Source organism: Tupaia chinensis, unplaced genomic scaffold (genome assembly GCF_000334495.1).
Source record: "Tupaia chinensis unplaced genomic scaffold, TupChi_1.0 Scaffold145519_1, whole genome shotgun sequence".
Classification (NCBI taxonomy): domain Eukaryota; kingdom Metazoa; phylum Chordata; class Mammalia; order Scandentia; family Tupaiidae; genus Tupaia; species Tupaia belangeri.
This window is the reverse complement of record NW_006205376.1, coordinates 4,002,451-4,017,139: the sequence shown is the minus strand read 5'-3', so window position 1 is coordinate 4,017,139 and position 14,689 is coordinate 4,002,451. Positions and strand designations below refer to the sequence as shown.

The 14,689-nt window shown below is 35.7% G+C and overlaps 1 protein-coding gene across 1 annotated transcript in view; it reads right to left on the bottom strand.

The window, feature by feature from the left end:
* The window catches only part of REDIC1 (regulator of DNA class I crossover intermediates 1), a 78,437-nt gene that overhangs the window by 8,796 nt on the left and 54,952 nt on the right, over positions 1 to 14,689 (bottom strand). The window contains exons 9-12 of the mRNA XM_006168094.1: positions 14,237 to 14,689; positions 13,908 to 13,977; positions 10,432 to 10,492; positions 1,635 to 1,698 (exon numbers count right to left, since the gene is read on the bottom strand). The exon at positions 14,237 to 14,689 is cut by the window's right edge and continues 16 nt beyond it. Of these exons, the coding sequence (XP_006168156.1) occupies positions 1,635 to 1,698; positions 10,432 to 10,492; positions 13,908 to 13,977; positions 14,237 to 14,689 (648 nt within the window). The remainder of the gene's footprint in view (positions 1 to 1,634; positions 1,699 to 10,431; positions 10,493 to 13,907; positions 13,978 to 14,236) is intronic.

The window sequence follows — 14,689 nt, the reverse complement described above, 5'->3', positions numbered from 1 at the left end:
GAGAGGGAAAACAAAACGGTGGTTTCCAGGGACTAAGGGAAGTGGAAGGTAGGAAACTTTAGTTTGGTGGATTTAAAGGCAGGGTTGAGGGGTTCTGGGCACTTGTTGCACAACGGTTTGCATGTGGCTGACGATATCATATTGTACACTTTAAAACTGTTGGGAGGGTGATTTGTGTGTGTGTGTTTGCTACAATAACAGGAAAAAGTCTATGAATAAAAATTAAAACTTGTTCCCACAAATATTAAGAATCATTCTTCTCAATCACTGATTCCCCAAAATAACCTCCAAAGCAATTTAAAATAAATGAGTTATTCATTTGCAAATTACTGATTTCTTTGGGGCACTGTTCCCCTAAATTTTTTATAAAGCATCAGTGACATCACCATTCTTCCCAAGCTTCAAGCTTCACACATTCCATGTTTATTCTTGCCTCAATTTTAGGAAAATATATGTTTATCTGTTAGGCACTTTTCCAAAGTGATGTTTTATCTTTCTCATTTCCTCAGACTAGATCATTTACAGACATCTTATACTGTAACAAATTAGCATAAATTTATTTTGGTGCAAAAAAAGTATTTGAAATCTATGTACAGATTTCCTTATTATCTACTTTGCATGAACTTTTGAAGAGCCTTCATTGTGTTGTTAAAAATATGTAACAACTGGGGCCAGCAGGTGGCATAGTGGTTAAGATGCTAGATTCTCATATGGCCAACTGCGATTCAGGTTCCTGAACCAGTGACCTGAAAATCACACCGAGGTGCATGAGCATGCATGACCAAAATTCTGAGAGGAAAATGAAGGAAAGGGGATTGTGGTGTGATCATGCCACTAGGAGTTGATTTCTCGCTTTTTGTCTGTCTCCCTAGTGAGTGCACACACCCTATACCAAAAATCTCTCTCTCAAAAAAAAATAATAATAATAATTTTATTTTGCATTATCTTAAAATGGTAAAGATGTGCACATCACATGAACTAGTGATTCTTTAGAGGAAATTTTTATACATATGTATCAGGAGAATTATTAAGAATGACCAAAGTAATGTTTTCTTTATCATAACAAAATATTCAAGGCAACCTAAATATCCATTGCCAGAAGATGCATAAGTAAATTGTGGTATTTTCACACAATAAAATCTTGTGTAGAAGTTAAAAAAGGGGGGGGGAATAAATATACCAGAGCCATAAGTATCAAAATAGGTAAATCTCAAAATATAATACAAAGTATTTGTTTGTTTGTTTTTTTAATCCAGAAAAAGTTTGCTTCAAAATGTAAACCATTCCAAATCAAACAATGGAAAGTATGTGTGTGCAATAACAAAAAATAAATAAATAATTTTTAAAAATCGGGGTAATAACTCTAGGAGTCAAGATAGGAAATTCAGTTGAGGAAATCTTCAAAAGTACTTTTGTATTATTTCTTAAGTTATTTATTTCCTACATTATATGTACTCATCATGTATATTTTTAAAGAGATAAAAGTAACTTTAAAAAGTCAACTGCATTACTAGTATAATCTAAGATTTCTATGAAAAGTATATTTGTTAGCAAAAAATCTGTTAAAAATCTTAAAACTTGATTTTTGTTAGTTTTTTAAAAAGATGAAAACGCACTTTTATGGTTAAACTGACCAATTTTTGTAGTCAATGTTGGTCTGCCTTTTAAAGCACACATTCCTCTGTTTTCCTTCAGAATCTAGAAGAAAATAAAAATTTGAATAATTCTCAAGTACACATAATTTATCTACACTATCAACACCACCAATTTATTTTATAGTACTTTTCCTTTACATTATTTTAATTCAATAAAGATGATTTTAAAACTATAAAGAAAAATTAGCCTATGGTGAACGATAAAATAAAATTTACATTGGTTTAGAAATAGTAAGCAACAGAATAGACAGTCGCTAAGAAATGAGTTATTTACCAAAAAGAAAGCCTTCAGGAAATCATGAAATGATTTTCAACTACTAAATGTAGTTGAAAAATGAAAAAGACATTAAGGAAGGAAATTTTAGTATTTATTCTATAATTCTACTAACTTCTTAAATTGGATATAATTTATTTCTAGTTTTAAATACTAAAAGCTAATAAAGGTACATATTTTCTTTAGCACACAACTTTGGTTTTAGTTTTCATCACTTTCAAAATAATTGATAACTTTTCCTTTTTTTTTTTTTTAATAAAGCATCCCTCCCCCCCACGGGGTTTTTGCCATGTGGTACATTTGCTCACCAGAGAGAGAGAAAGAGAGACAGAGAGAGGAAAAGTTAGAAACCAACCAGGGAAGAGGGCCACACTGCAATCCCTTCTCCTTCATTCTCCTCTCTGGATTTTGGGTACTCACACACATGTGCCCTGTGTCTTTCAAGCTGCCGGGTCTGGGACTTGAATTGTTGGCTAGGTGGCATAATCTAGCACCTTAACCATGCCACCTACTGACCCTAATTGCATTGTTTCTTAATTTTCAAGATGTTAAAGGAGGTTGAACGTCCTTTTGGTTCATTTCAAATTTTGTTGAATTTTGATTAGAAAATACAGCCACAAATTTCTCCTTTGAAACATTTCTTAAATTTTTTTAATACCTTACTATGTGGATTATGTTTGCAAATGTATTATGAACTTACAGAAAATATTTTGTAAATATTCTCTGTTGGTGAGATATGGAGTTTTAGGTAAACAGGATAAAGAAGAAACCGTATAGCTATTTGCTAAACTAATTCATTTTTCTCCTAGACATATGGCAGGGACTACATTTCCTAGTTTCCCTTGGAGTTGGTCTGGACGAATGACTTCAGTTTTGGTAAGGTTCACTACCATGAGTCCTGATCCATAAAAATCTCCTCCAGGATCAGCCCTGTGATTGGTGATTAGGCATTACACAGAGGAAGCAGTTCCCATCTAGCAGACTATAGTTCAAATCTGGGCCTTGTTGGATTTACATTGGGTGGGTGCTCTTGTGCCAGGACCCTGATGGGATGGAGGGAGGATTGTAGCATGACCAGGTCCCATTGGAGATGCTCTCTTTATAACTTCTCCACAATCCCCACATCCTTTTCCCTTTATCACCTGACATGAACATACACTACAAACACAGAAACCATCAGTAGAAGATAGCAGAGTCTCCTTTAGTTTGGAGCCCTGAATAACTACATGGAACAGAGCACTTTCCCTAAACCCCTCTATTTCATCTTTTTAAGTCTTATTCAACTTTTGACTCACCGAAGATCTAAACTTGTATCATGAATATAATAACTAATCTGTTGTTCAATGTACATGAAGGATAATGAAGATATTTTCAAAAGAAACTAAGTTATTCAAAGACACTTGCCCATCCTCTAAAACAGCAAGCCTTCACAATCTTTACCCATTGTGGGTTTTATACTGGCTATAGCTTAGCAACTCTACACCTTCTAATCACTTTTCCATATGGGATTTTATATTGCATTTATGCTACCTTATTCAAATATTGTATGTGTTCTTTTTCTGTTTCTTTGACTATATTTTTCAAAATAGAATTGTTAATAGGGTGTGTGCAAGCCAGACAGAGACTGAAACAAAGAGATGGTAAGTGAGAACACACCCCTCAGAGGCAGGGGGTGGTGGCCATGCTGCAATCTCTTCTCAAAATTTTGGGCACACATGTACACACACTCTGCATGCTTTTTTTTGGGGGGGGCGGGGTTATTTTTAGGAGATTTTTACTATAGGAGGCATGCGCTCACTGAAGAGACAGAAGGAGATGGACAGAGACAAAGTGAGAAATCACCTCCAAGTGAGGATGGCCACAACACAAACCCTTTTCCTTCATTCTCTTTTCAGGATTGTAGCTATGGATACACACATGCCCAGCCTGAGTTTCAAGCTGCTGGGTACTCAAACCACAGCTGGATATGTGGGAGTCCAGCATCTTAAACCACTATACCTCCTGCTGTCCTAAACCCTCCAGGTTTTTCAAGCTGCTGGGTAAAGAACTCAAACAGCACAATCTGCCCTGAGGTACCCAGCCAACTCCAACACCACACCACTAGCTGGTCCCATCTTTGGCTATCCTTTTACCTTCACCTTTTATTACTATGTTCTAGCTGTTTCTTGTAAAATACATGTTTTTTGCTTCTCAATATGATAGTCCTTGAATCTTGATAAGAAAAGTCAGCCCCTCCATATTTAATATATTAACTGTTAAAGAGATTTCATTTCTTATATTTTATGAGGAATTCCTATTTCATTTTTTCCCCTAACTTGATCAGGTTTCTTATGAAATCACAATTCTTTTGTTTTTCTCTCTTTTTTAAATAAAAAAGTTAATATCCAATTTAATTTAAGGAAAAAATCAGAAATTCTCTGCAAGAATAAGGCTTATAGACTTAACAAAGCAACTCCTGCAAAACAGTTTGCATCTTAGCAGTCACATTCATTGCACATGCCCTGTAGCAAAAATCTCTTGAAACACACACACACACACACACACACACACACACTACTCTGATTCAGAGAAATAATAGATTTCTAAGAGAAGATGAGTTCAGTTTGACCTGCTGGGCTCAACTGAGGGTCTTCTTAAAAATCTACAATCTACAGGGAGATGTACAGGAGGCATTTATACATATAAGGCGTGAGGTAAGAGCTGTTATTTTGTTTGTTTGTTTGTTTTGTTTTTAGAGGTTTTTGCTATCAGGTGCATGCACTCACCAGAAAGAGAAAGAAAGACAGAAAGCAAGAAATCACCCCCCCGACCCCCCGTCTCAGAAGGGATGCCCATGCTACAATACCTTCTCCTCCATTCTCCTCTCGGGATCTTGGGCACACACACACATGTGCCCAGAGTGAGTTTAAGCCACTGGGTCCGGGACTCAAACTGTGGTTGACTATATGGGAGTCCAGCGACATAGCCATTATGGCACCTGCTGGTCCCAAGAAGAGATTGTTTTAGTCTTTAACAAACAGGAGCAATTGGATATCATATCCATGTATGTGATTCTCAAGAGAAAGTACAATATATAGAATAAGAGTTATAGACTGCTGAGAAGCTACAACATTTCAGGTTGCAGATCATCCAAAAGAGAAAGACTGAGAATAAGCTACTATTGAGGTTTGAGGAGTCTTAGAAAAGCATAAAGGTGAACATTTCAAGGAGGGGAATATGATCACTCATGCTGTATGCTGCCCTACTGCTCCTCTGAAGAACTCGAGATTTTTTCCATGCAGTGATTCATGGATGCCCCCCGCCCCATCCCTTCCACGTTGGGCCAGCACTATCCTTAAGGTCTCATTGTCATCAAGCTATGAGAAGAAAGCACAGAAAAGGAATTACTACTTCTTACAAGCCTTGATCTAAAAAGAATGCTCACCACTTCTGCTAACACTGGATCAGTGTAATCCAGCCATCCAGTCACATGATGAACAACTAAGAAATATGTTCCTCACCCGGGAAGCTGTTTCATAGGGGCAGCTCTGTTCTACAAAGGAAGCTACACGAATCTCAGCAGTTAACCTTTTCTGCAACTTCCTCCTATGTTTTCAATCCTGATGAACAGCACCATCCCATCAACTACTGTTCACTCAGGTCATAAATCGGGGTTTTCCTCAATTCATTTCATATCCCTTACCTTAGAACCAATAACCAAGTCCTATCAATTATAGATCTAAGTCTTCTCTTTTCTTGTTTCCATACTTACTAGAGCTGCCCATCTTCAAGCCCTCATTATTTCATACCCTGCCTGGAGATTTTTCAGTTCTCAAATCTCTCCTCATTGTTGTCACAGTCAACATTTTAATACTCTGACATCATCATACTCCTCTGCTAAATTTTTTTTGTGGGTCTCTGATGCTAGGAATCTAAACTATTAATATTATATAGTATTCTAGGTGTTTTATGATTGCCTTTTACATTACTGAAAACTATCTTTTACCATCTTGTACTCCTGTAGTTTATACTGTAAATATCAGTAGTTGTAACAATAACTAAAATGAAACAAGATATTTGAAGTTTTTAAACAAGCTCACTCTCTCACATCTTAGTTTTTCTTTTTTTGGAGAGGTTTTTGTTACAAGGGACGTGCACTCACCAGAAAGAGAGAGAAGGAAAGACAGAAAGTGAGAAATCACTTTCGAGGGAGAATAGCCACACCACAATCCCTTCTCCATTCTCCTCTCAAGATGTTGGGCACACACGCACACACACCGGGCATGAATTTAAGCCACCAGGTTCAGGACTTGAACTGCAGTTGACCACATGGGAGTCCAGCAACATAGCCATTATGCCAACTTCTGGTCCCTCACATCTCAGTTTTTATCTATGTTATTCCATCTTCCAAAAAAGTCTGTCCATTTGGCAAAGTTAAAGACAAGTTCCATGTGTTTTACTTCTCTGTACTTTAGAGAGTTTAATCCATAATACAATGTAATCTTCACAAGAACAAAGACTAAGTTTTTTTCCACCATTTTATCCACTGTGACTAGTATATAGGAAAGGCTAAGTATCAATTAAATAAATTCAATATACGTATTCAATGCTTATTTATTAAAAGAAAAATGGAAAATGGTATAGTTGAAAATTTCAAGTCAGGTAAAACAGTATTTTGAATCCTAGCTTAAGTGTATGACTTCTAAAAAGTTATTTGATCTCTCTAAACTTCAATCTCTTTTGCGGTGAAGACTACATAGGATCAAATACTTATAGATTAAGCGATAAAGCACATAAAGCTCCAAGTAGCACTGTAATAACTATGCCTTTACTAAAAGAGGCTACCACATTACATAACCAGCATTTATAGATATTTCAATATTGTTAAATATATGATGATGTTATCAACAGCACAATGAAAGCATTTTTATCTTGGAAGAAATTTTACAGTACTTATAAGTAGTATTTAAAATGTATCCAAATTGGTTTGTCTCTAAAAAAAGAAAAAAAGCACATTATAGTTTCTGAATAGATGTTTTTATATCTAAATATAAGCTACGATTTCCCTAGATTAAAAAATATATAAGATGGAAGCAGCAGTTGGTGTGGTGGTTAAGGGCGCTGGACTCACACACTGCTGACTGTGGTTCAAGTCCTGGACCTGGTGGCTTGCTTTCTCACTCCCCCTCCCCACTCCTTCCTTCTCTAATCAAATAAAAAAATAAAGTTAAATGATTACTAAGTGTATATACATACACACATATGCACACGAAAAAGAAGCATCTACTTAAAAGGAAATATTAATGAATAAAAGCAAATTTTGTATCAAACTAAACTATAAAAATACAGTATGATGGGGCCAGCCAGTGGCATGGTGGTTAAAGTGACATGATTCCATATGGTCAACTTTGCAGTTCAAGTCCCAGACTCAGGGGCTTTAAAAACATGCAGGGAGCATGTCTGAGAAAAATCACAAAAGGATAAACAGAGACAGGATTGCAGCAAAACTATCACACACGGAGGGTACTTACTCATTTTTTTCTTTCTTTCTCTCACTCTTTCTTTCCAGCAAGTGCACGTGCCCTCTAGCAAATTTAAAAACCAACCAACAAACAAAAGAACTACACTATAATACAAGTTGACTTGAGTGGAAACATGTAAAAATGTGCTTTACCTCACCAAGTCCAAAGTCCCATGATTGCCTAGAATGCAGTTCTTCAGAAGGTGTATTACCCCTAGGGATTATAAATAAGACAATATTAATGCTTGTTCTATTCTCTGAAAATTATTGTTCTAAATTATGATTCCTAAATTTGGTTTCAGATCAGCATTATATAGGAAGCTTTTTAAAACATAAAAGATTCATAAGCTCCAATACAAGACGCCAATATTTATTATGTGTGGATCAAACCAAGTTTGAGAACTATGTTTTAGATAACTTTTATAAAATACATTTTAAAACTCAAGACCTAAAATGCTATTTTTCACTTAATTTTCCCTGGGGATATTTGGAGATTTAATAATAAATAATGAAGCCAGGACCAGGACAACTGAAGATTTTCTGCTCAGACTTTACTCTCCTGACTTGAAGATCTAGTAGGAAAGGCCAATCACAAGCCATCTACATTTGAGCTCTGAAAAGCCCATTTTAGGGACTAGGACAAGTGAAAATTTTCTGCCCAGACTTCACCCTTCTGACTTCAAGATCCAGGTCAGAGTAGTCCTCAATTCCCATGAAATCTGCTGCACAAAGGGATAAAAACGGAACTGCAGAGAGTTTGCAGAACACCTCCTACATGCTCCTGAACGCTTATACTTAACTCCAAAAATTAGGAAAAAATGTATAATCCATCTGATGACCAGAAATCACCACAGAGGCACAAGAAATATGAGAAGTCAAGAAAATCTCTCTCCTCCAAAGAAAAAGAGTAACTCCTCATCCTCCATAGACAATAAAATGGAACTTGTAGAAATGTCAGATAAATAATTTAGAATATTCATAGTGACAAAGCTAACAGAGATGCAGGAGAAGAGAGACAACTCCAGAAGATGCAGGAGAAAAGAAAAGAGTTCCAGGAGGTGAGGAAGTTCTTGCACGGTCTGAAAAACAAAATACACACCATAAAAAAGAATCAAATGGAATTGTTTGAGATGAAGGCTCTAATACAGAAAATCAAAACCTCCCTTGAAAGTATTAAAAGCAGATTATATCATGCAGAGAATCTAATCTCAAATGTAGAAGACAGAACCTCTGACATAGAAACATTCACCAAAAAGACTGAGAATTCCAAAAAATGAGAATAATATAAAAGAAATACTGGATACCATTAGATGCCCAAACATCCTGATAATCAGTATCCCAGAAGGCAAAGAAGCTAATAAGGGCAATGATAACCTATCCATGAATTCCTGGAAGAAAACTTTCCAAATCTAGAGAGGCATTCAAATATCCAGTCCCAAGAAATACAAAGGACCCCACATAGAATCAACCCAGGAAGACTTCTCCAAGGCACATCACAGCCAGATTGACCAAAACCACAGACAAGATACTAAAATTGGCAAGAGAGAAACGTCAACTTACTTTTAAAGGATATCCCACAGGCTAACGTCAGACCTCTCATTGGAAACAATGCAAGCAAGAAAAGAACGGGAAAACGTATTCAAAGTGTTAAGTGAAAAACAATTTCAACGAAGAACACTATACCTGGCAAGATTATCCTTCATATAGGAAGAAAAGACAAAAATATTCTCAGATAAACAAAACCTGAAAGAATTTACCAACACCAGACCAGCTCTCCAAGAAGTTTTAAAGGGAGTGCTATACCAAGAAAACTGAAGTCAGAAATAAGTGCACAAAAGCAACCAAGAGAATGGTCAACTTAATGGTAGGGACAAGTCTGGAAAGATCAATAACAACATTGAATATTAACTTACAGAATTTAAACACAAACACCGCAAATTCAACAGAAGAGAGATTAATTACATGAGACTGAACTGGTGAAAACAGAATTTTATGACTTTTGACTAAAACATTACTGATTTTCTTCTATACACCATTAGCATTCAGAAGCACAACTGTGGTGTATGCTTCAAGAAATATGCCCCTCAAGCACTCAAAGAGATCTTGAAATTTTCCATGAAGGAGATAGGGACTCCAGGTGTATGCATTGATACCACGCTGAATAAAGCTGTCTGGGCCAGAGGAATAAGAAATGCCCCATACTGCATCCATGTGTGGTTGTCCAGAAAATGTATTAAGGATAATAAGGATTCATCAAACGAGGTCTATACTTTGGTACCATATGCACCTATTATCACTTTCAAAAATCTACAGTCAATGTTAATGAGAAATAACTTATGATTATAAATTTATAAAACTGCAAATAAATAAGAAAATAAATCTGTTAATAAATTGTAATTTTACCTTTTAATTTGTATATGCAAGCCCATAAAATAGCATTATATACACACATAACACACACACAAACACACTTCTTTTTTAAGAGAGATTTTGCTATAGGGTCTGTGTACTTGCCAGAGAGAGAAAGAGAAAGTGAAAAATCACCCCCAAGGGGGTTGGCTATGATGCAATCCCTTATCCTCCATTTTCCTCTCGGGATTTTTGGAAGCATCTACTTAAAAGGAAATATTAATGAATAAAAGCAAATTTTGTATCAAACTAAACTATAAAAATACAGTATGATGGGGCCAGCCAGTGGCATGGTGGTTAAAGTGACATGATTCCATATGGTCAACTTTGCAGTTCAAGTCCCAGACTCAGGGGCTTTAAAAACATGCAGGGAGCATGTCTGAGAAAAATCACAAAAGGATAAACAGAGACAGGATTGCAGCAAAACTATCACACACGGAGGGTACTTACTCATTTTTTTCTTTCTTTCTCTCACTCTTTCTTTCCAGCAAGTGCACGTGCCCTCTAGCAAATTTAAAAACCAACCAACAAACAAAAGAACTACACTATAATACAAGTTGACTTGAGTGGAAACATGTAAAAATGTGCTTTACCTCACCAAGTCCAAAGTCCCATGATTGCCTAGAATGCAGTTCTTCAGAAGGTGTATTACCCCTAGGGATTATAAATAAGACAATATTAATGCTTGTTCTATTCTCTGAAAATTATTGTTCTAAATTATGATTCCTAAATTTGGTTTCAGATCAGCATTATATAGGAAGCTTTTTAAAACATAAAAGATTCATAAGCTCCAATACAAGACGCCAATATTTATTATGTGTGGATCAAACCAAGTTTGAGAACTATGTTTTAGATAACTTTTATAAAATACATTTTAAAACTCAAGACCTAAAATGCTATTTTTCACTTAATTTTCCCTGGGGATATTTGGAGATTTAATAATAAATAATGAAGCCAGGACCAGGACAACTGAAGATTTTCTGCTCAGACTTTACTCTCCTGACTTGAAGATCTAGTAGGAAAGGCCAATCACAAGCCATCTACATTTGAGCTCTGAAAAGCCCATTTTAGGGACTAGGACAAGTGAAAATTTTCTGCCCAGACTTCACCCTTCTGACTTCAAGATCCAGGTCAGAGTAGTCCTCAATTCCCATGAAATCTGCTGCACAAAGGGATAAAAACGGAACTGCAGAGAGTTTGCAGAACACCTCCTACATGCTCCTGAACGCTTATACTTAACTCCAAAAATTAGGAAAAAATGTATAATCCATCTGATGACCAGAAATCACCACAGAGGCACAAGAAATATGAGAAGTCAAGAAAATCTCTCTCCTCCAAAGAAAAAGAGTAACTCCTCATCCTCCATAGACAATAAAATGGAACTTGTAGAAATGTCAGATAAATAATTTAGAATATTCATAGTGACAAAGCTAACAGAGATGCAGGAGAAGAGAGACAACTCCAGAAGATGCAGGAGAAAAGAAAAGAGTTCCAGGAGGTGAGGAAGTTCTTGCACGGTCTGAAAAACAAAATACACACCATAAAAAAGAATCAAATGGAATTGTTTGAGATGAAGGCTCTAATACAGAAAATCAAAACCTCCCTTGAAAGTATTAAAAGCAGATTATATCATGCAGAGAATCTAATCTCAAATGTAGAAGACAGAACCTCTGACATAGAAACATTCACCAAAAAGACTGAGAATTCCAAAAAATGAGAATAATATAAAAGAAATACTGGATACCATTAGATGCCCAAACATCCTGATAATCAGTATCCCAGAAGGCAAAGAAGCTAATAAGGGCAATGATAACCTATCCATGAATTCCTGGAAGAAAACTTTCCAAATCTAGAGAGGCATTCAAATATCCAGTCCCAAGAAATACAAAGGACCCCACATAGAATCAACCCAGGAAGACTTCTCCAAGGCACATCACAGCCAGATTGACCAAAACCACAGACAAGATACTAAAATTGGCAAGAGAGAAACGTCAACTTACTTTTAAAGGATATCCCACAGGCTAACGTCAGACCTCTCATTGGAAACAATGCAAGCAAGAAAAGAACGGGAAAACGTATTCAAAGTGTTAAGTGAAAAACAATTTCAACGAAGAACACTATACCTGGCAAGATTATCCTTCATATAGGAAGAAAAGACAAAAATATTCTCAGATAAACAAAACCTGAAAGAATTTACCAACACCAGACCAGCTCTCCAAGAAGTTTTAAAGGGAGTGCTATACCAAGAAAACTGAAGTCAGAAATAAGTGCACAAAAGCAACCAAGAGAATGGTCAACTTAATGGTAGGGACAAGTCTGGAAAGATCAATAACAACATTGAATATTAACTTACAGAATTTAAACACAAACACCGCAAATTCAACAGAAGAGAGATTAATTACATGAGACTGAACTGGTGAAAACAGAATTTTATGACTTTTGACTAAAACATTACTGATTTTCTTCTATACACCATTAGCATTCAGAAGCACAACTGTGGTGTATGCTTCAAGAAATATGCCCCTCAAGCACTCAAAGAGATCTTGAAATTTTCCATGAAGGAGATAGGGACTCCAGGTGTATGCATTGATACCACGCTGAATAAAGCTGTCTGGGCCAGAGGAATAAGAAATGCCCCATACTGCATCCATGTGTGGTTGTCCAGAAAATGTATTAAGGATAATAAGGATTCATCAAACGAGGTCTATACTTTGGTACCATATGCACCTATTATCACTTTCAAAAATCTACAGTCAATGTTAATGAGAAATAACTTATGATTATAAATTTATAAAACTGCAAATAAATAAGAAAATAAATCTGTTAATAAATTGTAATTTTACCTTTTAATTTGTATATGCAAGCCCATAAAATAGCATTATATACACACATAACACACACACAAACACACTTCTTTTTTAAGAGAGATTTTGCTATAGGGTCTGTGTACTTGCCAGAGAGAGAAAGAGAAAGTGAAAAATCACCCCCAAGGGGGTTGGCTATGATGCAATCCCTTATCCTCCATTTTCCTCTCGGGATTTTTGGGCACACATGCACATATGGTCAGTGAGTTTCAAGCCACCTGGTCTGGGAACCAAAGTTACCATTGGCCATGTGGGAGTCCAGTACTTTAACCACTATACCACCTGCTGGTCCTTTATATTATTTTTATCAACAAATATTTTAAATATTTCCCTAAGAAATTACTTCCAAAATAAAAATCTAGTTCATGATTTTCAATCACCAAGAATTCACTAAATTATAATTATTACCAAAAAAGTCAGGACTATTCAGAAACTAGTAACTAAAATAAAACCTTCTTTAATCATCTATAATTACAGACCATTGCACAGAAAAGCCAAAAAGGTATCTTAAAAGTACAATAAAAAATAAATATCAACCCACAGTGAATGCAATTAAAACCTATTTGTATTTAAAATGCAGCAGCAAGAAGCAGCAAAATCTGGTAGAGCCTAATTGTTTTCACACAGTAAATAATGCATCAGTGATGAGGTAGAGATGGTAATCTTGAACACAAAAGAAACAGAGGTAAATGTTGGCAACAAGAAGACTGTTCTATCCCTAGAACACAGCTGTCCCATAAACTGCTGATACTCTTGCTAATCCCACCAACATTTTCATTTCATTACTCCCTGTTGTAATTTTATATAAACTAAGCAACTATTTCATGGAGAACAGTCTGACAGTAAAAAAATGTACTTTTCATGCCAGTAAGCATTCCTGTACCTGTGACCCTTCTATTTCTCAATATAGTAAGTTGATATTCTGATGTGACTATGAGTTTCTTAAACACAAAAGTCACTTTCCTAATCCCTACTCAACACTAACATTAAATAAGAAGGCATCTTTGGGCTGGCAAAAATGAATACCATACTCTCAGCTAGGGCAATCGTATAAAGATTGAGACAACTGAGAATAAGGCTTCTTTGAGTATGGGTTGCCCACTCTCAGAGAGCAATATGCCTACCTCACCCTGTATCAGTTTAACCTTCAACATGCATTATACTATTGATACTGATTTACATTTCTCAGATGTACTAAAACTTACATAGTGTTCACTGGATATTTCTGGATATTTTTCTGTGGTGTCTTCTGTTGGTAACCATTATCGAGTGTTCCTTCAAAAGTAAAAGCATGCATTAAGCTAATTTGGCATAGTCTATTATTTTAGTTCAAAGTATGCGAACTTAACGTATGCAAAGGAAACTCACAGGCATGCAATGTCATATATCACTACCTTAGTTTTGGTTTTGTATACCTTCAAATACACATACAAACATATGTGTGTATGTATGTTGTGTGTATGCACATAAAATACCAAAACTGAAAACAAATTTTAAAAAAGAATAAATTATTACATTTTCCATGTTCACCAACCTTTTATTTCAGAACTAGTTGAGTGACAATCCTTCTCAAAATATGTGCTGAAGTCATTTCTTTCATTATTATTGTACTTTTTCTGATAGTTCATGTTTGGCTGTACACTCTTTTCGGGATAATTTGTTTTGTTAAAAGATGAATTACTAAAAGGCAATTCTGGAACTATAAAAATGCTTTTAATGTATCCATCTGTGCAATGGTTTTTAGCAGAACTAGGGACTCCATAGAGATCGTCCATACTATCATAACCACACTTGTCCAAGGTTTTCTTCATCCTCTGTTGATCTATGTTTAACAAATTGACCATATCTTGATTAACAAAAGAGTCACGATTCTCTGATGGAATGCTAGGACTTAGGTGGTTGACACCCTCAAGATAATCTGAAACCTCGTTTCCATTCTCTTCACAAACATGTTGTATTGATTGTGTTTCAGTAATGAACTCTGACT